This window comes from Lonchura striata, chromosome Z (genome assembly GCF_050655825.1).
Source record: "Lonchura striata isolate lonStrDom1 chromosome Z, ASM5065582v1, whole genome shotgun sequence".
Taxonomy (NCBI): Eukaryota; Metazoa; Chordata; class Aves; order Passeriformes; family Estrildidae; genus Lonchura; species Lonchura striata.
In genome coordinates this window covers 65,655,310-65,679,748 of record NC_140740.1, presented here as the reverse complement: position 1 = coordinate 65,679,748, position 24,439 = coordinate 65,655,310, and the positions used below count along the sequence as shown (strand labels likewise).

Below are 24,439 nucleotides of genomic sequence, written 5' to 3'. Positions count from 1 at the left end.
ACATGTACATTTTTTTCCTAACACATACTAATAGTAGACATTAAATCACTAAATAAAATGTTCTGTGCAAACCTGTAGACTGAGAGTCAGGACTCTCATTAAACAACATTCAGCAATGAAAAGACTTCACATTGTAGTGACAGTGTCCAAAGTGCAAAAGGGAAAGGGACACTGCCAGAAACGCCCATCTCTGAGACGAAAGAAAAATAAATTTGGCTTTTGTATAAAATCCAATGTTTTACTTGGACTTGTTTTAATGTAATTGCTTTGCTGTTGGTCATTTCTGCTTTGTTTGAAATTCACAAGATCTGTAGTCAGCCACAAACCCTACTGACATACACAGATACATAACACAGAATAAAGCCACCTCAAAGCCTAATTTCTAGATCTTTGGCTCTGAAAAAAAAAAAAAAAAGTAGTAATCTGTCCTCCCTCATTCAGAATATTTTCCCCCTTTTTCTTACCTATGGCATATATAATAAAATCCAGAAGCTCCCTCTAGCTCTCCAGAGAAGTTTAACTGACCAATGATCCTTTACAGTTCCTTTCCATTTTCAAAAGTAATACTGAGAAAGTGAGAGCAGTATTTCCCTTACATAATACATGTTCTTGTTTCCATTCAGCAATTCAGCAGTGTTTTTAATTCTACAACTTGAAAGGATGTGGATTATATGTGAGAACATCTGCTGTGAAATACAGAAAGTTAAATACTGCTTACTCTTGTGCACATACTAAAGACCCTCTTAATCATTTCCAACTTACACTTTATTTACCAAATTCTGGTTTGAAATCTTACATTGTTTGACAACCTAGCCATGTATGCATTGAAACACACACACACATGCACACATACATACAGACACACCTCCATTCCACCTTCCAATTATCAAGTGCGAAATGATGTAAAGAAATCTGACAGGTAATACTATAGCCCTATTTAGAGCCCAGATTTTAAGTACAGAATGTTAGTTAAAATCAATTTTTTGGCATATGCTTGTTTTCCAGAAAACCAGTAATGCCAGTGGTAATTTGCTGACTGTATTTTCACCTACCATAATATTTACACATACCATTTGTAATGGCTTTTATTGTTTAATCTCCACTGCATTTCAGTATTGGATACTACAGAATTACAGTTATTTAGCAGGCTATAAATAATGTAGTTGGCATGTGCAATTGATATTTAAAATGTCTTACAACAACTGTAAAAGCCTCATTACAAACTAGCAAATCATTTCTAACAAGCAAGTTCAACTGACAAACACCAAAGCAAACCTGCAGTCTATGCTGCAAGCATGTTTGTTTTATTTAAATGATACACATTTAATGCAGTGTGCACTGGACCATTGGTACAAACTTTATTAAATGAGAAAGCAAAGTTCCAAAGTAATACGATAATTGTGACTTTTTGAAAATAAAACTGTAGTATTAAAAATAAAAGGAATTCTCAGTAACAACAGAAAGAATAGCTTACTTCCCCCTCCCCCATTTATGAGCTAGTGTCCAATTTCTTCTTTTCTGAACAGCTGTATTATCCAACTTAAGTTGCTCTGCTAATTTCAGTCCCACAAGGACTAACTTGGAAGGCAAAAAAGTACTAGAAAAGATCAATTTGCTGGGAAAGATCAAATGAGAAAACTGTGGGGACAGCACCAGGTCATAGTATGAAGAACTAAGCAGACCTGTTCTTCATTAACTTAAGCTCTCTTGGGATGTCACACACTACCTGTCCATAGGCTTATTGAACCGCCTAACCCTCATCTCTGTACCATTCTTCTGGGCCCAAGTGAATCATATCCTGCTGCTGACAAGTTAGCAGGGGACTGCGGCTGCAACATGAAAGTACTTTTCTTTCTTGTCTAAATCAGGCAGATTTTTGAAAAGAGGACACAGCACTGACTCGTGACATGGCAAGATGAAATGAGAGGTCTGGGCTGGTCTTCGAGCTGTGTAGATAAAAGTAATCAAATGACACTCCTGGAATGCAAATTGGCATTCTTGACTGCAGCAATTGCACAACCATGAAACATCTCTGACAGCAAGCAAGATTAGGACAAAATGTTATGTAAAACACTGAACTAAAAAACTCACTAGAAAATTCAAACTGTAACATTTACATTTTAATATAGCAATAGCCATCTCTGCTTTTGTCTGTTTCTTTACTTTGTTTACTGCAGTTTCATACTTGTCTTTCTCAAATGCCTCAAAATAAAAATGTAACATGATTAAAGGCATAGATCCGCTCCTAGAAGTTTTTCCCCCTAAAATGCCACACTGTTGTGTTTTTTACAAAACAGTGTACCAAGGCAGTGTTTTTCTATTACGTGTGCAAGATATGTGCTTAAGAAACTCTTTCACAATCCCAAGTCTTAAAAGGAGTTTCAAAATTTGCTCATAACAAATAGTTTATAATTTACACTGCAGCTTTTCTACATGTGGATCAGGTAAAAATGAGTCATTTGAAATATTTAGCAAGTTTTAAAATTCACATGCTTTAGGATTTTAAAGCAGAACATACATAAAGCTAGTTGGCTTAACTAGACAGTTTAAAATTAAATTACAGTGTATCAAAACTACATATGCCCCATTAAATTTCAGATTAAAAAATCCTGTCATTTTTAAGGGCAAGGAAAGTTCCACATACTTTTGCAGGAACTTAGTATTCTTGTGCAGATATGCTGATTAGTCTTAATAAATATTACTGTCTGAAATGAACTCAGTAATCAAACTGTGAACATTTGTAGTCTGAAACTATGACAAAAATGCTACTCATTTTATAATTTGTCTATGGAAATAGGTTATAATACAGAGGGGGAAATGGAATATAGTGAAAAATATAATCCCACTTCCACTATGAAATATTTCAACAACTACTATATACAGCTAATATACAGATTAAGAAAAGAAATAAATAATATTCTGCTTTGATTTCATACTTTAAAAAAGCTTCAAACCATTTTAAACTTCAGACACACAAAAAAGACACTCATTGCCACTTTAATCCTGGGTACACCAGATTACTACATGATGTCTTTTGTGCATCAGTTTTATAACAGCTCAACTCTAGGGTAAATGGGAACCATCATAAATCGCATGCTGCTTTCAAAACCACTTTAATTTCTGTCAGTGTTTCTGTAACCACAGTCCTGGGCACACGCTGCTTTCCCCCCCCCTCCTTTCCCCCCTCTCCCCCCCCTTTTTTTTTTTTCCTTGTTGTCTACATTTGACAGTTGTATCTCCTACACTCCAATTGTAGCTTTGATCACTGGAACAAGACATGTCATATTAAGGAGAGAAGGGAAAAACAAAAATCTTCTATCGTAAACTCCATTCATACAGACATTCTCTATCTATAGTTTGAGTACTGTATATGCATACATACATACATGTATGCATGCAGAAACAGACACGTATATAAGTAGATAGACATATAGATGTATATGCACACTTGTGTGTGTGCACGCACATACGTATGTGTACATTCAAGGCACACAAGACAGCTCTGTAACATCCCTGAAGTGAGGTGACAAAAACTGACTGAAAGCAGAGCAGTAGTCAGTGACTGGAAACATACTACTCAATTGAATATGGGATGATCACCGTTCATCACCAGCTGAGGTCGATCCATGTGTTAACGTGAACAGTTACCATTCTGCATGTTAAGTGTAGTCACGGCTTAAATGAGCTTGTCTTTCTCAGCTGTTTAACCTATCCTCAAATCACAACCAAGACAAACGGATTTCAGTCAAATGAGGTCCTGCGCCATTTCAACTTTTAATTTTTAAATTAAAAGCCCAAATCCTGCTTTGCAAAACCCCTACTGTAAAGGAGATGTACATGTACACAGCACACGAAATAAGCAGTAAAACCTTGTTCAAAGTTGTTTTTTGAGGGGTTCCCCCTTCCCCTTTACAGTTAGGGCATCAGCATAACTCTCAAAGTTCTGTTAGCGATCGCTGATTGGAGAGGTGTAAACTGCAAGCACATGCACAACAACAACAAAAAAAAGAGTTTCAGAGGGAAGGTGGATTTACACCCCTGTCTCCTGCCGCAGGCGATGTTCAACACGCGAGCACAGAGCTCCTTCCCGCTCTCAAAGGTTATCTTTGCATTGTGTGCAAACCGTACTCATTTCAGAGAAGGTGGTGGCCAAAATAGATCAGACCACCGTATGTCCGACTCAACCCCACTCCACCTGCACTCTCCCTCCCTCCCATCCATCCGCAAACACTTTTTTTTACACTAGCTCCTCATCTTTAGTGAAAGAGGCGGTAAAAAGCCACATGGGATGTGGCCATCCCATTTCAATCCCCCAAACTCACTTAAAGTTTAGCACAACCTCTTATACATTTGTTTTCCCCCAATCCACGCAGCACAAAGCTGATTTATTTATTTATTTATTTATTATCTCCCTACTTCGCCTTGCCTGGCTGCTTGTTTCTTTGAAGGCTGAAACACACCGATAGCAAGCAGGGCTGCTTGTCTTACTGCACAATTTATTAATCAAATCAAACCAAAGTAAAGGCTACAATGAAAACGAAAGGCTGCTGGAAACTTCTTACCATCTCTGCATGCTGGTTGTCAAGTGCACCCCCTGTCTCTCGATCTCCTCTCAGCGGCAGTGCCTGCACCCTTCCTCTTGCCTCCGGGCTCTCTCTCTACACTCTCTCTCTTTCCCGCTTTCCCTTTCTCCTTCCCACCACCACCCCCCCCCCCCCCACCCTCCCCCCAGGTGATTTGAAGTAAAAATGGAGATTTAAAAAAATATTTCCCCCCCTTCAAATAAAATTTTTAAAAAGAAAGAAAACCCCAAAACAAAACAAAATCCCGCACCACTTACGCTCACAACAACAACAAAAATCAAAAAAAAGCAGCAGCTGCTGCAGCAGCGACAGTCTCTTTCTCCTCCCTCCCCCCCCCCCCCCCCAAACACACACACTCTCTCTCTGACTCTCTCGAAACTTCAGCCCCCAAAGTTCAGCCCGAGCAGTAGGAAGAACGAAAGAGGAAAAGCTTTCAGCGGAGAGCTGGAAGTAATGGGAGGAGGGACCCAGGTTCGGGTCAGAGCCTCCACAGGTTGGTTTGTTGTTGTTGGGATCTTTGGCTGGGGAAGGGGAGGCGGTGGGGGAGGCTGCGAGCGGGCCCGAGAGGGCAGCGCCGCTTCCTCCTAACCCCGCGCTCTCGGGCGAGGGCGGCGGGCAGGGAGGCAGAGGGGGTTATTTTTTCACACACACACACACCCCCGACTGCTCTTTCCCCTTCCCTCTGCCTGCTCCCTCCCCCGCAAACTTTCTGTGCCAGGCGGGGGCCGCAGCAGAGGCCGCCCGCGCCCAGCTGTCAAAAATACCCGAGACCGCCGCCAACTTTGTGGCGAGGGCGGCCGGCGGCGCCGCGCGGGGCTGCCGCGCCTCTGCCTCCTCTGCCCCTTTCGCCTCCCGTCCTCCGCCCTGCTGCTCCTCGAGCGGCTGCAGTCCCTCCCGCTGCTTCTCCTCTTCCTTATCGGCTCCAGGCGCTGCTGGAGCGAGCGAGAGGGAAGGCGACAATGCGAAAGAAAGCTGGAGGGAGGGCTAAGAGGGGGCAGAGAGACGGCGGAAAATGGAGCGTAGCCCAGAGAAGGGGGTAAGGAGCCGGAGGGGAAGAGGGGAAGAGCGTTAGAAAGGAAGGGAAAAGTTAGGCGAAGTTTTTGCTCGTGGTGCCGGTTTCCCGCTTCCCACCCATTGCTCCATCAGCTCCAGGGCTCTGCGGCGGCGGCTGCTGCTCGGTGTGGGATCTGAGGAAATATTTTGTAAAAGGGTGGGATTTTTTTTTTTTTTTTTTTTTTTTTTTTTTTTTTTCTGCGAAGGGGAGGGGGGGGGGGGTTAAGGGAGGCGGGAGGAGGTGAGCCGTCACGGTCGTACGTTCGCAGGGAACAGACAAGAGTCACATCTGTGTGTGACAAGGAGCCAAACCGAGCGAAACCCTGCCCCGGCGGCGCCGTGGAAGCGCAGCCGCCGCCGCGGCCCTGGCCGGGCGCGCAGCACACGGCGGCCGGCGGGCGCGCTCCCGCGGGGGCGGGCCGGGACGCTCCGCGCCCTCCCGCGGCCGCCGGCGGATTGGCCCGCGCCGCTCCGCGCGGGGCCGGCGCTCCGCGGGGCCGGCCGCGCTCCCGCCGAGCCCTCCGAAACCTTGCTTCCCTTACCGCTTCGGAGCGCCGGTCTCCACGCCAGCCCCGCCGGCCGCGCCGAGGGGTGGCAGAGCCGACCCGCGTCGCACGGGCAGCTCGGGCGGGGGAAGGGGGCTGGGGGCTGTCGGGCTTCACCTGCGGGGACGGGCAGCCCGGCCCGGCTGGCCCTCGCGTCCCGCCCGGGAAGGCGCGGAGGGTCACCAGTGCGGACAAACCCGGCTGCCCTCGTCAGGCGCCGTGTAAACACGAGGTTTATACACGAGGTTTAAACACGGCCGTGCCGTTAAAAAGTGAACGTGAGGAGAACTTTCCAGGCGATGTGAAACACAGAACATTTTGCTCCCTTTTGGTGTAGCTGGACATTCAGATGACCTAGCAGGAACTGAGAAAAATTGAGAGAAGACGGGAGGTAGCCGTCTGCACTCCTGATTTTTCCTGCATCTGCTATGGTCTGAGCTCACAGTAAGCTTGCTGTAATGAACGGCATGTCCCCGGGAATTGCCAACTTCCCAAGCTTGTTACCATATTTTGGCATCTTTGTTACTTATGTATTTCTTATGGCTGTCAGAAGCAAGAAAGGTAAATTATCTGTATTAGTATCAAAAATAGTTTTTTTTCTTTTTTCATAAAACCCTATATATCTCAATGTCTGTTTCCATGAAAAAAATATTTTTATTTTCTGGGTATTTGTCGGATACCTTGATTAGGCATAATACGAATCAGCTTATGGACAGGCTTGTAGCGTCCACACTTCATCAGGATTAGTCTTGATCTCTGAAGGCTCTAAGCAACGATTCAAAAGGATTTTGCATTCATCAGGATTTTGGGCTTTTTTATATAAATACCATGACCAATGAAGATTTTAAGTAATTTGATTTCTAAAAATTAAAAAAAAAAAAAATCACGGGACTAATTAAGCCATGACTTGGTGCGTTTTCTGTCAAAGGGGAGAGATAAGAAAAACCTTGTTACTTATTTCAAAGTCACATTTTATCGTACATAAAAACGCATTTGCCCTTTTGAACCAGGGAAGGGCCAAGAAGTTGCCAAAATATTGTGTTCACACAGCCCCCTCGTGGTCAAAGCATTCAGAGCCTCACAGCAACCTCTACTCATACGGAGGGAAGGGTCAAAGCATGCTGATGCAAATTAAAAATAAAGTGCTGCAACCTTGGCTCGCAAAAGGCATGGTCACCTGCTAGAATAAAGATATGCCATGCCCATTATAAGGCTAATCTTCACTGTGCGGTTTCCCCGAAGTGAGTTAAAGATTATAAAGGGTTACAGCTTTATGAAAGAAAAGTATAAGAGTAGGTAGATGGCCATTCAATTAAATTTAAAACCAGATTTCCTCACTACTTTGGAAAACATTTTTTTAAACTGGGGCTAGACATTTGAAGGATATATTTCTATATGCACTAAATTAGTAGTTTGCATTCATAATAGCCTATATCAATAAAAAAGTTTATCTAAGCTCTGATCGGTCATTTCAAAGAACCTCTAAGTGTAGCACAATCATTAATAGCTTCCAGTTACATTATTTTTAAAGACTCTAAGTAATTTTATATGGAAAATAATAAAGCTTCATAGAGTTACTCCTTTGTTATCTTGCTTGATATTTGATTCAGCATTTTTAAACCTTTTTTTCTTCCACCTGTCAATAAGCCAACATCTTTTGTATTGGCAGAATATTACAGCCTCTTGAAAGATGATGAGGAGGTAAAATGACTGGAAGCAAGCTGACTGTTGGGATTCTGATTCTTGGGTTGACAGTATGGGGTTACAGTATAAACACTGTAGAGTAAGATACTTCTGCTTAGGATTAGTACCAAAGTAACTAACTGGTGGCATCTGAATACGTAACATCATTAGTCTTCAGACTGAACAAGCCCTACGTTTTTCTGAGATTTCACATCATTCAGTCATGCTTTCAGTCACATATACAATAGTGTTTTCAATTTCCATTGAGTTCTTCCTTTCAGGTTTGTCTACACTGTAGTATATTCTGAGATAAAATTAAGAGATAGAGCCTGCATTAAAATATTATGCCATCCACATGCACAGACCTTTTTTTTCTTTATAGTGCTGCGGTGACTGTGAAATCAACACATCATTCATATTGTGGGAAATTATGACAACAGACCTTTACTTGCAGTTCAGTGTCAAAAGACAGTATACAGATTCATGGTGTGTCACAGGACTGTCTTATGACTTCTCCAAATGTGCAATTACCTTAAATTTTGGATATTATATGCAAGGTTTCAGCAAGTAAGTGCAAGTCTTAAATTTTTATTTGCTTCTTAGTCTAATAATTTTTCACGAAGAAAACAGTGTCTCTAACAATTTCAGGCTCATCAATAGAGATATATAGACAGCAAGCCTTTCTCACTGTAATTTTCCTTTAAAACCAGATATGACCACCATAAAGAATTAGTAGTATTCCTTGTCTGAGATTCATTAGTGTGAACAAATTTAGAAGGTAAAATAATTTTCTTCAGGGTTTTTTTGTGTTTGTTTCTTGGTGTTTTGGGGAGTCTTCTGGGTTTCGGGAGAGCTTTTTCTTTTGGTTGGTTTGGTTTTCTGCTTTTGGGGTTTTTCTTGGTTGGTCAGTTTGTTGTTTTTGTTTTTAAAAGATTGGAGCAACAAGCTATTGCAAATTAGAGTCTGAGTAGTAACTGCAACTTGAGAAGAATGGAACCATAATTCATCTAAATTGTGATATCTCCAGTATATGGTATTTCTCTGCTGTCTTGATTTTATTTCTCACAGAAGGAATACATACTTCATTTGAATCTTGCCCATTTTGCAAACCTGAGGTGTGGTCCAGAGGATTTTCCCACAGAGCAAACAGAGGTGAGGTGGGACATAAGGCACCAGTCCTAAAAGGGATGATAGAAAGATACCAAACTGAAATCTCTAATATTCTGATGGGTGGCAAGGTAGGACAGAACACTTCTAGAGATATAATTGAAATGTAAATGAAAAAAAAAAAAGAGATTACTGGTAGAAAGAATCTCCAACAGAGAAATTATTCCCAGTCCTGAAAATGAAACCTGTTTTCTGTAATCCACAGTTTGTACTGAGGCAAACAATCCATTCCAAAAATACCCATCAATATTTTGGACCAATGCCATCATGAAGTATCATAATGAATCTGATTATTCATTTTATCTGGGAATATGGCTGTACCATCCATGTACATATGGAATATTTGTGTTAAGTTTCTATTAAGTGTTACTTGAAACAGCTGGCCTGGCTTACAACATTACTTACAGATAGGCTCCTGCTTTCTAGTAGAGATTCTTCTTTTCCCTTTTTTTATTTTAGTTTTTTCCTCTTTTTAGGCATTTTTGATTGAGTTTTATGCTAGTTTATCACATTATGACATTTGGGAGGACCTCAACCATTGTCAATAATCTGAAGGATCTAAGGGTTTCGTAGGCAAATTTCCTGATGAAATTTGAAGTTTGACCTTATGTTGGCAGAGTGTCACGGATGCTGCTTCTGAAGGGGTTCACCTAAACATAGCTCTGAACCCCAGTGACCTGAGACAAGATATGGAAAACTAGGGACCAAATGTAAACATCTGGTTTAAAGTCAGCTGGACAGGATCACACAGGAACTTAGAGACAGGAGTAAAATCTGTGTCTCCAGGATGAAGTTTGACTGTTTCGTCTGTTTTAGCTGTAGTTCCATCTTTCTCTTTCTGTCTTCTTCATCACACACCTTAAAACTTTAGCAGTAAATTAAGCAGAAATATTAGGAAAGAAGCTCCATTGCATTATATAGGTAGTCTGTTTAGAGAATGTCATAATTTCTCTGTACCTGATACAGACATATGTTGCAGGAAGAAGACAGTACATGAGCATACAATTTCAGATGCTGTGTACTCATCACATGAAAGGGCTGGAATAATATTGTGTTCACACTTGTAATGATAACATTTCATAACTTCTGAACATACAACTTTCTAACCCCTGCTAGCCAGCTGTCAAAATTCAGTATTAAGTTCATGAAACTATGTCAAATAACAATACTGATACTGTAGTGTTCTGAGTCAAAAAGTATTTTTGTCATAGAAGAATTAAAGTAAGAATAGCTAATTATGTTTCCTTTGCCTCTTGCACTTAAAGGTTATTCAAAACTTTTCTATCACTTTAATGTTGGTAAGTCCTCCTAGTCATAATGGTGGTTTTGGGGAATGAAAAGAAGTTATCTGCAACATATCCATCTTTTTTTCTTTTTGTACCATATCCTCTGTACCAAATATTTTATAACACGCTTTTGGAAGTTGCTACCACAGTTTGGCCTATCCTAAACTTTCCCCAAAACATTAGCAGATTTTCTTTAAGATAAATATGTTTCCAGGACTGTGTGAGCTCAGCTGAAAAAATATATATTAAGAGCAATAGATATAGATGTTACTTTTTTTGTACAACAGTTTTTGTAAGGGACACTAGAAGATTTTATATATAAGGAAAGAAACAAAAGTATTAAACTATTCAACTGTAGAGATGAAAGGAATATGGGGTAGTAAGTTTCAGCAATTCACTTATACTAGTAGAAAAAGTAAAAATAAATGTTTTTAATCTATTTGGTAGTTTTCTCATCCTTTTTCCAATAAGAATACATATATTTACATTTAAGAGCTCTCTAGACTGAAGCTTCTTCTTTCTCTGTTGTCACTTCCAATCTTTTTCCATCAAAATTGCTTTCTCTAACTTAGCAATTGCTAGTCAGAGACCACACGTAGTGTTCTATATGCATTCTGGAATATGTTTCAGCTTATCTCATATAACACTTGAGAGTATTTTTCCCAAGTGAATCTCAATATTTTTCAGTTCTCCTAGTGTTTTACCATTTGTTTTCCTTATATTACACCGGTCAAAAATTACTGCCTTGGAGAGTTAGTCGTGAGCACAATGGTAAAGTTTCTTTTTTTTTTCTTACCCAGTTTACTGCTTTTGTCTTGAACTCTAATTGTTGATGGGATTTTACTTAATTCATCCTAGTACCTTACAATGAGTATTTGTCAACTTAGCTTGATCTCATAAATTAATTTTAACAAATAAAATGCTCCTGTCAGAGCTAATAGAGTGATTGGTGGCTCAGTATCTTAAAAACAACAAAAATATCAAATATTATATAGCAGGACAAATTACAAAATCTTTCATGTCTACTCTTGGAAGATCACTGCTAAGACTTCCCTACTTTTAGAAAATTTATTTTTCTGCTATTCACACCTTGCTTAAATGGTGGCTTATTATGGATGTGGCAACCTTAGCTGAATATAGTACAAAGCATTAAAACCAGCTTTAAATAATCTGGCATAAAGATTTCTCATCCATCATAACTTCTCTATTCTGTTTTATTTTTATTTTTGAATCATGGCTTCAGACATTACAATACTATTTGATCTTCATGTCAAGAGAAAGAAAAGAAGGTAGAAAAATTGACATCTTGATCTTTGTCTTCTTATGAAAGACCAACTTTTAGATTTTGACCTCTTCTAGCAGTAGAATACTCTAATAGCAGATATATAATAGATTTTGTTTGAACTTGAGCTTGATTGTAACCCTGACATCCAATGATCTAGTTTTTATTATAAACACTTTGTTGGGGACATCTAATATACTTCTTGTATTTGTTCATTTTGTTGAGATACAATTACGAAAAGAAGGTGTAGACTTTGCAATTGGCATTACTTTAAATCTCAGGAACCTGGAGAAAATAGGAAATTAAAAATACTGTGTCTAAAAACTGGTTTCCTTTTTAAAGTACTTTTTATCCATGCACTTCTACCACTGTATCATAAGCCAAATACTGTTCGCAATTGACAGTGCTATCCAGATAGAGCTCTGAATTTCCTTTTTTTATTGGCTGCCCCATTTTCAGTTAGTTTGATTTCACATACAAAGTGTTGGTCTTTGACCTGGAACCAATTTATCCAAATTTGTTGCCGCACCAGTGTGTGTGTATGTGTGTGTGTGTGTGTGTGTGTGTGTGTGTGTGTGTGTGTTTTTATGAAATTAATTAGAGAAATTTATTACATATGTGTATAGATGGACAAGAAAAATAAGGGAAATAGTTTACAGTTGTCTAAACGGTTCTTTTTGAACCTTCAAAGTATTTTAATGCCAGTTTAAACTTAAAATGTGGGTTTTTCAACATTGGTAACTTGCAGTTTGTGAGTTTAAATTAATTATGCAGGGCACAAGAGTCTTACAGTGTATTTGATTTCAAGGATATAAAAACGTGACTTTCTATTATAAAAGTTAATTGCATTTGTGTAATTTATCCTACCAGTACTGTTAAGAAATGCCTCTGGTCAGAATAGAGCTAGCGACGATGAAGACGGTGCATTGGCTCTCAGGATAAAACAAAGGAAGTTAACTTCTGAAGGACTGTTCTTTGTGACATACTCTCACAGAAAGAGTGGCTATTCTTAGAGTATCACTTCGAGTCTGTAGCAGCTGAAATTTTCTTTGTAAAATTATGCTCTGTACACTGAACAGTTTATTTTAAGTCTCTTGTTTGTGACTTCTTGGTGTACCTGGAAAACTTTCATGTACATGTATCCTCTATGACTTCTGTAAATGAATACACTACGTAAAGCAAAATATTATGTTGGATACATTTAAATAAAAGAGATTATCCGTACTCTGTCTTTGTGATCTAGAGAGCATAAATTTTAAATTTTAAGAAGTTCTACAACCTGTCCCAGGCCAAGGAGACAACATTGTTTGACAGATCACTTTGATTAGGTTTCTTGCATTGCTACCACAAGCTGTGACAAGGATTACCACAAGCTGTGACATAAGAACTATAACAACAACTCTTACAAAGTTAGCACTTCTGTGGCATCTTCAGTTCAGTGACTTGTTCAGAAAAAAAAAAAAAAAAAAAAAAAACCAAAAAAAAAAACCCTTAAAATATTGGGTTTGTTACTCCTAATCACAATTAATTAGCAGAGTCCTCAGATAGCATAGCAGATACAGTCTTGTGGGTCTTGACAGTGCACAAAGTATATTAATCCAAGCTTTATTGTCAGTGCCTCCATAAAATTGTTGCTATTTCCTTTTCCAGTCTTTAATAATATAGGACAACTTAGGATTTTGATATGTTTTCTTCTCTCTCTTTTTTTCCTTCTCCCTAGAAGTTTAAAGAATGGTTGAAATACAGTCCAAGTGACATTTTTAGAAGGCAGCTGGATAGTCTAAGCTCTTCTAGAGCAATTCATGTATTTTTCTTAAAAGACAAATAAAATACATCCTTGTAACTTCTTCAGCTTCTTCTGTGACACAAACACACACATATGCATACGTGAAAGCTTTGCTTAGTGCTTTGTAAGAGATGTTGATAGAATTGAAACAATTGCCTTAAAATTACACCTAAAACAAATGCTATGCTTTAAAGGAAGGATGATCTGTAATTGGAGTGCCCCATTTATGCAGAGGAAAGACATAAACATCTGGTCCTCCGTGTATAGTTTTAGGAAGCATTTAATCAGGAAATCTGTGTAGAAGCATACCACTACATACATTTTCCCAGACTACAATAGAAAACATTATTCATCAGGAATGCAACTATCTCAGAGACTTTTGCAGCATCTCAGCCCTTTTGCAACAAAGGGCCAGCAGAAAAAAAATACATAAAAGGAAACTTCTGGATTTTAAAATACCTAACTCTCTCTTTGTTTTATTCAAAACAATCTAATGTCCAACCTTTTATTTTTATTTTTTTATTACTATAAAAGATAGGCCTATAATTTCAGCTCTAAATTTATTTACTTATACCAGGAAAAGTAAATTCATTAATATAAAATAAGTATAGGTTACTGGTATCACATCTTGTAGATGAAAAGCAAGTATTGTGATGGTGAGCAGGAGACACAAACCACCCAACATCACGTCTATGCCTGACAAACAAGGATATGTTACTTCCATTTAAACTGGATCTGTGCAGTATGTATATCACCTTGAATTCATGTAAGTGCAGATTTTTGGATTTGTAACAAATCTCAGGACTTGTAATTAATTTTGAGAGGAGTTTATTATGTATAGAACATCTCTATGACATTTGTTTTGAAATTTCATTAAAAATCCCACTATACCCTTTTTGAGTGCCCTACTCCAGCACCTCACTGCCTTTAATGTTATTTTTTCTTAATAGCCAAATAAAATGCTTTTCCTTTTAAATAAGCTGATTCCTTCTTTTCCTGTCCTAGGCATACATCATAGTAGACTTTTGAACACTGGAACACTTCTTTTTTAATTCTTCCACCTAACAACACCTTTTCCTTCAAATATTTCTCATGTTGTATTTCTGAAAATTATTAGGACTCTTGTTACTTCTCCATGATTACTACTTAATTTACCATAAATATCAGCAAGTTCACTGTCTGATTTGCAAGGAGTGCTCCAGCTGAAGCTTCCATAGTCAATAGAGCAATTACCTATTATATATGATATACAATAGTCTTGATAATGCAGCTCAAAGTGGCATTTGCCTTTTAATATCATACTGATCTGTCTTTATGTTCCACTGTAACTTGATATCCCCATCCACAGTACTGTGATAAATGTCCAAGAAGGTAGCCTTTCTTTTTAATTATTTTTACCTTATTCTGTTGTTCTTTGCCAGCAACTTTGAAACAAACCTTTCTTAGCCTTTTTCAGTTTATCAGGATTATATAATATATGCTCTGTCACCAAAGTAATTACTGAAATTATGATCAACCTTATGATTATCAAAATTCCCCTGTTTCAAGACAGCTGGGCCAGGTAGTTGTGACTCTTCTGATCCAAAGATTGTCAGCTCAGTTACAAAAACAGTACAGATAATATCAAATAGGACATAAAAAAAAAATCTGATAAGTGTTTTTACATTACTCTTGAAACCCATAGTAGATAGTCCAGTACTTCTGTGCAGAATTAGCTCCTATTGTAAAAATCTTATTAATTCAGGTTTGACCAGAATCTTGCTAGTAAAGCACAGTGAAGATACACTGGTAAACCAGTGAAGACTTATTGAAGACTTCTCTGAAAACTACCTTGTAAGACCTATCTAAGATAACAAGTTTCAAGGGTGCTGAGGTCTCTTTGGCTTGACACAGAGCTGTTGGTTCACTTTACATTAGTAGAAACACTTATCATGAATAAAATCTATATCTCCCATAATGACATATTCTCTAGCTTGAAGAATTTATTTCAAATTTCTTGGTATTTCCTGCATGGCCTCCGATGTAGGATATGGGAAGGGAAGTTATGAGGTTGAGATGCCATGGGAGGAGACCACTGTATAAGAAACTACACCCCTTTTTTTTGTCCATCAAGTTGCTGTTCACTCCCCTGTTCTAGAAAGTTCATCATTCTGTGTTTGTTCATTGGCCCCTGTAAATTGTTATACACCCCTTGTCCCACATTGGTTGTTTCCTGGTCACCCCATCCCTGCTCCTCCCCTTGCCCCTTCCCTGGTTGGTTCCCTTCAACAGTTACCCCTCCTACCCTGTCCTGGTTATATATCCTAGACCCTCCCTCACCCGGGGCTTTTTCTTTTGCTGCCTCTGGGCCCTTCAGCTTGTTCTGTTGCTCCTCAATAAACAGAGCTGGAATTTCAAGCAGCAAGCTTCTCTTGTCACTGGTTAGTCTTTATTACTACATCTGCACCTCAAGAGTCTGGTGGTTCACAGGAGCTAGCCGCACTGACCAAGGAGTTTGCACTTGGGAAGGTGGCTTTCCAGGCAACATCTGCCCGCGAGGCCGCGGCTGGCGCCCAATGTGGGGCATTTTGGACCACTGACCATCAGTTGTCCAGTTGCCCCAGGGCATCTCCTCAGCACCAAGACTCTGTGAGCCTCTGTGCCTGGATTTAAGCACCGTTTGGGCTCAGCTCCAGGAGGAGCTGCCCAAACAAGGACTGTTCCACCTGGTCTGCCAACAACCGCCTGGATTTCATCAATGGACATCTGCTTGCCGCTCCATGGGGGGTGCCTTTGGTTAATCAGGAAGACCAGCAGAAGCTAACCAGGCCCCATAGAGTCTTTTCCTTTTGTCTGTGTGTCAACTCAGGTGAGTGCAGAGTGCCAGGGGGACATCCACAAACAGGCTCGTTTTGTTCAGTTTTTCTTTTGCTCTTTTTTCTCCCTCACTCAGCAAGAGATATACCTCCAAGTTAAGGGCACCCTGGTTCAGGGGGATGTTTCATTTTCTAAAAGGGATTGGAAGTCTTTTGTTCATTTTCTGTTTAAATACTTTCTGGGAGTTACCCAGGAGGAGGTGTTGTCATCTCAGTTTTGGGGAAAAGTGGGGAAAAGCATGTATAGGGAACAAGTAAATGGGAACCTTAAAGCATGGAAATTTTATCCTTTATATGATTCAATTTTTAAGTTCTTAAGGGAAAAGGAGGGAATTCGGGATCCCAGTTCACCCCAGTTTTCACATCCCTCCCTCTCATTTCCTCCCCCTTCTTCCCCTAAGGGTGGGACAGGAAACAAACGCTGCCTGAAGGCACAGGGCTGCCACCAGCTCCCTGCTGCCTCCTGTCCTCCTCTGTCCCTTGTTCAGGCTGGTACTGGCTACACTAGTCTGAGCCCTGTCTGCTCCCTTGATCCTGTAAACCCCCATCCTAGTTCAGTCCCCGATTCTATCCCCAGTTCTGTCATTGCTATAGGACAAGATGGCATCAGCCACATGGTTGGCCCCTCCATTTTGCAAAACTAACCCTGATCGGACTCAAAATGGTGTCCCTTCATCTCCACCCTCATGTGTTCCTGCCCTTTTGCCAACCATCCCTCAAGCGTCGAGCACCCCCACTGCATCGGGTCTCTCCCCTCCTACTTTGTCCATTGTGCATGTGTCAGGACCCCTTCCCCTGGGTAGCATTCCAAGGGCGGGACAGGCCTCCGGGGGAGCCATGCCCCCGGGGGTGGGTTGGTCCCTGCCTCTGGCTGCGCCCCTCCCACCACCTCCGGTTCCCACGCCACCGGGACTGTAAGGGGCCTGACTGGGAACAGGCCATCTTAGCCTGCCGGGGTCCCAACCCAACTGGGCCCTGCCGGTCAGTCAGAAGCACCATGTCACAGCCGTGACTCATCCTCAGATGAGGATGAGGGCAGCGACTCCACCGGCCATGGCATCAGGCCGAGAGGGAGTTGGGCAAGGATCTGAAAGGATGCGGTTAAGGATGGGAATTTGGAGCTCACCCAAGACTTAGATCGGTTGGTGGCTCTGGTGATCGTGAGCCGGGAGGGAAACCCATGCTGGCAAATGACACCCTATGTTGAAGTTAAAGAGCTTCGCAAATCAGTGAAGGATTACAGACGTGGGTCACCATATTTTAAAAACTTATTGGACCTCACTTTTACTGGACATACTCTCGTACTGTATGACATCTGGTACATTATGACTGCATTACTACCGAGTTCCTGTTACGGGAAATTCAGTGGAAGAAACTACTTAAGCCCTTGATTACTAAACATGAGGTGGGAAATGGAGATGAGAATGAGGCCATGGATGCTCTGTCGGGTGAGGGAAATTTTGATAAACCAGAGGATCAGGCATTGTTACCTTTGGACATTTTAAATGACATTAAAAATGCTGCCTGCATTGCCTTGATAAAATTACCAGATGGTAAAACTCCCTTACAGAACTTTTCTGCCATTCACCAAGATATTACCGAATCTTTCATAAAGTTTGTGGACAGACTTAAGGAAGCCATAGATAGGCAGATCGATAACCCTGAGGCTCGTGAGGAACTGCTCAGAAAAATGTCAGCAACAAATGTGAATGAGGAAACCAAAAAAATTATTAGAGCGCTTCCCCAGGACCCAGAACTATCCATCCGACAGACAGTGGAGGCCTGTGTGAAAGTAACAGCAATGGAACACATGGTAGCCCTTGCAGTCATTGATATTAAAGACTGATTTTTTAATATCCCACTCCATCCTGGGGACACCCTCAGATTTGCGTTTTCCGTTCCTTCTGTCAATTGGGGAGAGCCATACAAATGCTACCAATGGACCACACTTCCACAAGGGATGAAAAACTCCCCAGTTTTGTGTCAGACCTTTGTTGAGTGGATTTTGTCACCTCCCAGAAAGCTTTTCCCCAAATCTACCATCCTCCATTATATGGATGATGTTTTAATATGTGCACTGGATGAGAATTATTTATCTACAGTGGTAAAAAATACTGTCTCTGCCATCAAAGCTGCTGGTTTTGAGATAGCTCCAGAAAGGTCCAACTCAGCAGCCCATGGAAATACGTGGGGTTCCTCATCACAGCAAAGAACATCACCCCTCAAATGGTCCAGATCAATGACGACCCGTGGACACTCAGGGATTTACAACAGCTGTGCGGAGTCATTACCTGGATCCAGCCCCTCTTGGGACTTACTACAGAGGATCTGTCACCTTTGTTCAATCTCCTCAAGGGGAACAGCGACTTGGTATCACCCTGCGCCCTCACCAATGATACCCGTACTACACTTCGGAAGGTCAGTTTGGCTATCTCTTCCAGGCAAGCGCATAGGATTGACAAGCCACTCCCATTTCAGTTTGCAGTTTTGGGTAAGTCCCCAGATTTCCATGCAATTCTTTTTCAATGGAGCTCCACCACCACTAACCAGTTGCTAATAATTGAATGGATGTTTTTACCACATCAGCCAAAAAAGACCATCACCACTCCCCAAGAGTTGATGGCTCAATTAATTATTAAGGGCAGACATTGCCTTCACACCCTCACAGCGTGTGACCCTGCATACATGTTTCTCCCTTTCAATTTGGACCAATTGGAATCATTACTTCAAACTAATGAACATCTTCAAATTGCATTAGACAGTTATCCTGGCCAGATTTCTACTCACTATCCAAAACACAAATTATTCAACAATTCCTTACATTTGATTCCAAATTCCTTCAAAAGCAAGACCCCTATTGAGCAAGCTCTCATACTGTTCACTGATGGTTCCGGGAAACCACAGAAGTCAGTGTTCACTAGGAAAAATCCGGACACTCAGAAGTGGGAGTCTGATGTCCAGGTCATTGAAGGATCCCCTCAAATTGTCTCCACAATTAGCTGCAGTTGTGAGAACTTTCAAAAAATTTCAGGAACCCTTGAATTTGGTCACAGATTCAGCATATGTGGCCAGGATAGTAGAGAGAGCAGAGCATTCACTCCTCAGAGAAGTTCAAAATAAAAAATTATTCTCCTTGCTCTCGGAATTAGTCTGACACCTAGCATTTGTCCCCTTTGGAGTCCCAAAGAACATAAAAGCTGATAATGATCCCACATATTCCTCAAAGAGTTTCACAGAATTCACACAGCAGTGGGGAATTCAACATAATACTGGTATCCCACACAACCCCACAGGTCAATCGATTGTAGAGAGAGCTCACAGAGAAATAAAACGAGTTTTGGAACAACATCATGCATTCTCCAGCAGAGAGGTTGTGCAAGGCTTTATATGTAATAAATTTTATTAATTGTTCCAGCAGAGAGCCCAACCCCCCATTTGTGAGATACTTCCATAACAACACACAGGCACGCCTTAAAGAGAGGCCGCTGGTATTACATAAAGACCCAGAGACTAGGCAAATCAAAGGACCATTCCCACTTCTCACTTGAGGGAGAGGATATGCCTGTGTTTCTACAGTTTCTGGACCCAAATGGATCCTGGATAAAACGTGAAGCCCTACCTTTACCCTGGGGCCAATGAAGACTCTCAAACTCACCAAACCTTGCCAAGTCAAGAACACCAGCCATCTGATCTGACCATCACATGGTGCCGGCGCAAGCGGAGGGACAAATATCTGAACATCGTTGCGCGAGTTCTAAGAACGCGCAGATACTTTTACTAATTGTTATTTGAAAGTTTTAAATGGTCTCTCAGAGTTGTCCTGTACTTTTTTAACCCCCTCTACTCCCTTCTCCATGATCCTCCCCTGCCATTTTTCATAACATTTTGGAAAGAGAGGTGGGAGGAGGAGATCTGCAGAAAAAGGGGAGTGGGAAGGGAATCCCTGGTTTTATAAATATGCTACTAAGTTACTGTGCTACTCACTAAAAATATGGTATTATAACAATTCTAGGTCAACCCTCGCAAACCCGAGACATGGAAATGGGACTCCTGACAAAAATCATAATGTGGATGGTGATTGCCCACTTTGTGAATGGGTGGATTATCCAAAAACCTAAGCAGAACATCTGGGTGACTTTGATGAAGACCATCAACCAAGACAATTTTTGTATGGCCATGGGGGGAGTGGAAGATCTACTTTCAACGTGCCTGGTGGGAGTCCCCTTTTCACCAAAAGATTACCCTTATGCAGGTAAAAAACCTAACCCTGTGGACATGTGGGACGAGTGGACATGGATTCTGCCACATGCAGCACAGGAGCCCCAGTAATTAGACTTACTGGGCTTCTAGCAAGCTATATTCTGTGTGAGGTTCTTCTATCAACAAACAAGAAGATTGGCTAAAGACATCCTGTTGGCTCCCGAGAAATTGTAAGAAAAAATGTATCTCCCCACAATCAGAGATACAATGCTGCAAATTGTTGCAATTATACCTCTGACACAGTGTCCAGGTCCTAATTGTTTCCCAGGATGGGGGAGGGTGGGGGGGGTGGGGGTTTCCTTCTCTGCAGTGAGAGGGTGTTGGCACAGGTCCCATCCAAGATCAAAGGGGATCCTCCAGCCTTGGCCAGCTTACTACGCTGACCCCTAATAAAACCCAAATTATAAATTGGAAGAGAGAGAACTCATTGGCACATCAAAAACAATCGTACACTGAATTCAATCCAAATTGTAACTCCCAAATTATACTTAGAATGAGGGTAAAAGGATTACTGCATCCATCTTCTTACTCTGGTATGCTGCAGTGAAGACCCTTGGTGAGCTTTCTCACCTGGGGTGCTGGTTAAGTAAGCAGGCCAACACTACATCTGCCGCCCTGACAGATCTATTAGCGGATGAAGAAACCACCAGGCATGCGACTCTCCAAAATCGAGCCGCCATAGATTTCTAACTCCTAGCCCATAGTCATGGATGTGAGGATTTTGAAGGTCTCTACTGTTTCAGTCTATCTACACACAGCATTTCCATCCAAGCTAACAACAAGAAGATACAGGAGCAAGTCAAAGATAATAAAATAGAGAAGAAATCCACCGACTGGTTTGACAACTTATTCAGACAATGGGGGATCCCAGGTTGAGCAATAGCCATCCTTTGGGGATTGCTGTGGGTCTTGTTAATTATTTTAATAGTGATGATAGCACTCTCCTGTTTTTTCGTTTCTTAAGAAGACCATGGGGGAGGTTTTCATAATTAACAAAAAGGGGGGAGATGTAGATATGGGAAGGGAAGTTATGAGGTTGAGATGCCATGGGAGGAGACCACTGTATAAGAAACTACATCCCGTTTTCTGTCCATCAAGTTGCTGTTCACTCCCCTGTTCTAGAAAGTTCATAGTTCTGTGTTTGTTCATTGGCCCCTGTAAATTGTTATACACCCCTTGTCCCACATTGGTTGTTTCCTGATCACCCCATCCCTGCTCCTCCCCTTGCCCCTTCCCTGGCTGGTTCCCTTCAACAGTTACCCCTCCTACCCTGTCCTGGTTATATATCCTAGACCCTCCCTCACCTGGGGCTTTTTCTTTTGCTGCCTCTGGGCCCTTCAGCCTGTTCTGTTGCTCCTCAATAAATAGAGCTGGAATTTCAAGCAGCAAGCTTCTCTTGTCACTGGTTAGTCTTTATTACTACATCTGCACCTCAAGAGTCTGGTGGTTCACAGGAGCTAGCCACACTGACCAAAGAATTCGCTCTTGGGAAGGCGGCTTTCCAGGCGACATCTGCCCGAGAGGCCACGGCCTCCTTTCTAAAATCACCCTAAGAACAGCAACAACTCTCCTTTTTCCTGCTGTGCATTTTCAGAGAGTCTTTGATGAAAGCTGTTATATGGGCATAATCATAGCTGTCTGTTTGGTCAAGTAAGTAAAAGCAGGGAATCAAATTGAAGTCTTTTGCACTGTCTTGCAGACCACTAAACACAATAAACCACAGTATTTGGCTGGCCCAGAAGCAACATGTGATACTGAAGTCATATCCAGACTGAGGTGTTTTTTTTAATTATTATATCCTCAGGAAGAAATCATTTTAGAACTGAGGGCAGGATGATTGTTTTGTTTTCTTGTAAGTCTTTCAATATGCTGATTCAATTGTGATTACAGTATGAAATTAGAGATCTGTCCATTTTATATCACAGACAAAAATTAGAAATTTGTGAACCTTAAAGGACTGTCTATTAAGAATAGAAAACTATTTGTTTTCTATGAAATGTGTTTATGTACAAGAATAAAAGTCAAACAGCAGAATCAGACAGCTTTCATAGAAAGGATACCCAAAGATACAAGCACTTGTAAAGCTGTAAAACTTTGAAGTAAAGTAGATGAAATTTATTTGTCTCATTCAAACAGTACTAGGTATCTGATTTTGACTTTTAAAAATTGCTTAGCATATAAAATTGGCTGTAATATCCTTTGTTAATAGAGAGGCTCAGGAATAAATGCTTTGAAGCCAAGCAGGGAACCCAAACAAGCTCTGCAAAAGGGAAAGCTTGGTTCTGTCGAACAAATCTGTTAGGTAAGTCAAGAGTATTAAATAAATTCACCTTGCATTTTAATTCAGGCACCAGGGCACCTGGCACCCACAAAGAATGGGCATACTTCTTCCCTGCTTGTTAATTTGTGGTAATGTTCATGTATCTCAAGAACTTCCCTCAGTCACTTGTCATTAAAATCAGTTCTACTGGCAGTCAGGTGTTACAAGGCCAGGTTTCCATGCTGAGAGCTAGGAAGGAAAATATTTATTATTAAAGAGACATACAGCTGCTATTACTGATCCTGAAGAGTTTATTTTGGACAGCCTAGATTATGACTTTCTTTTCTTTTTTTCACACTTTTGGGTAAAGCCCTGGGTGTGTGCTTGAAAAAACAAGCCTCCAGTGAGGGTAGGGAATGCCCAGTTATTATCTATTCTGCCTGCTGTTTAGACAATGTAGTATAGGTGGGATAAAGACCAAGGTTTAAAAAAACAATGTTATTGTTGTTTTTATTGTTATTGAAGACAAATAGGCAGATTTTCTTTGATTTCCACAGAATCTTTAGTGTAAGGCTCTTTAGTGTAAGGCTCTCTAGGCACTACATTGAAATGTCAACCAAGTCAATGTCTATTTTAAAAGGAATTGCAGACTTTTTCTACATATTTTGACTATCTTAGTGTTTGTGGTATATTAAAATAAATTCTGTCTTTTGTTTCCCTAAATAACATTAATAGAAGATAAAAAAAAGTGGAAAATTATAATATTCAACTTTTTTTTGAAAAGTGAATTAAAGTACCAGCTTTCAGTTCTCTTAGAATGAGCTAATAGTCCACCTCAGGATGTAGTTTACTTTTCAGACACTTCAGGGAAGTTGATGTTGATATTATTTAATAATGCAGTTTACTTTATTCTTAGCAGATCAACCACAAAAAGTGGTTGATCAACAATCAAAAGGATATAAAAGTATATTGATGTTTAAGCAAACATTTTAAAGAAGACCTGGGTACACCAGTCACTGAACTCTCAATATTTAGTAACACTGACAGCTGTCCTTCTAGACAGCTTAAATGACTATGGCACTTAGTTTCATCCTTCTGCAGAGTTTCCTTCGTATATGGAATTGCTCAGAATTCCAATTCCAATGTTTGTCCCAATGTATTTTTGCTTCCAATACTGATCTAGTGCTTCCCAGTGACTTATTTAACTATGTACTTCCTCTCCTGGTAGTTGGGTCATTTCCTCATGTTTTCCTTGGCTTCTGCTTTTTCAGTCACCATAGATAGCTGTATTCTCAAACTCCCTCCACTTCTTTTGCTATGTTTGGTGGAATACTCCCCAAAGACTAATATCATGGAGTACAACTTCTCTTATAATCCTCAAGCCACATATCTTTCTCTCTCCTCCCTTCTACTCAGAGATACAATTTCTTCCACTAATTAAAAATAAGGAAGAAAATGGAGTATTTATACTAAAGTAAAGAAACATGGAAATATAGAAATTACTACATTCATTTTCCACATAAAATAATTCATATAACATATATGACATTAGCAAATATACTTCCTACTTTGGAATGTCTTTTATTAGTAGGAAGTGTGTCTTCTGGATCAAAGATATCATCAAGTTAACATGTATTATAAATTCTTTGTATCAACTAAAATTCTTCTCAAAATGGCAC

At 40.5% G+C, this 24,439-nt stretch overlaps 2 protein-coding genes across 21 annotated transcripts in view; one reads left to right on the top strand and one right to left on the bottom strand.

Moving 5' to 3' along the window:
• The window catches only part of BNC2 (basonuclin zinc finger protein 2), a 336,667-nt gene extending 329,629 nt beyond the window's left edge, over nt 1-7,038 (bottom strand). The window contains exon 1 of one of the 6 annotated variants that reach the window (XM_085566288.1): nt 6,179-7,038. Coding sequence is in view for 4 of the 6 variants with exons in the window: in XM_085566283.1 (XP_085422409.1) it covers nt 5,715-5,726 (12 nt within the window). In the remaining 2 variants the exon portion in view is untranslated. Of the gene's footprint in view, nt 1-4,562; nt 4,705-4,840; nt 4,915-5,714; nt 5,846-6,178 lie in introns of those variants that run through there. The other 5 variants (XM_085566283.1, XM_085566291.1, XM_085566287.1 and 2 more) reach the window with 5 other exon arrangements.
• Nucleotides 4,921-23,680, top strand: LOC146763871 (uncharacterized). 15 transcript variants are annotated; one of them, XR_014951125.1, is made up of 4 exons: nt 4,941-5,076; nt 8,933-9,016; nt 20,253-20,670; nt 21,123-23,680. XR_014951125.1 is itself a non-coding variant. In XM_085566298.1 (4 exons), exons 1-4 carry the CDS (start codon nt 5,037-5,039, stop codon nt 21,188-21,190), a joined length of 432 nt encoding a protein of 143 aa, XP_085422424.1. In that variant the 5' UTR covers nt 4,941-5,036; the 3' UTR covers nt 21,191-23,680. The 15 variants fall into 15 exon arrangements, 2 of the variants coding, with proteins under 2 accessions (XP_085422424.1, XP_085422423.1); XR_014951131.1 differs by lacking the exons at nt 20,253-20,670; nt 21,123-23,680 and adding exons at nt 8,247-8,431; nt 12,470-13,442 and having other exon boundaries at nt 4,941-5,619; XM_085566298.1 differs by having other exon boundaries at nt 20,253-20,492.
• The last annotated feature ends 759 nt before the right edge of the window (nt 23,681-24,439 follow it).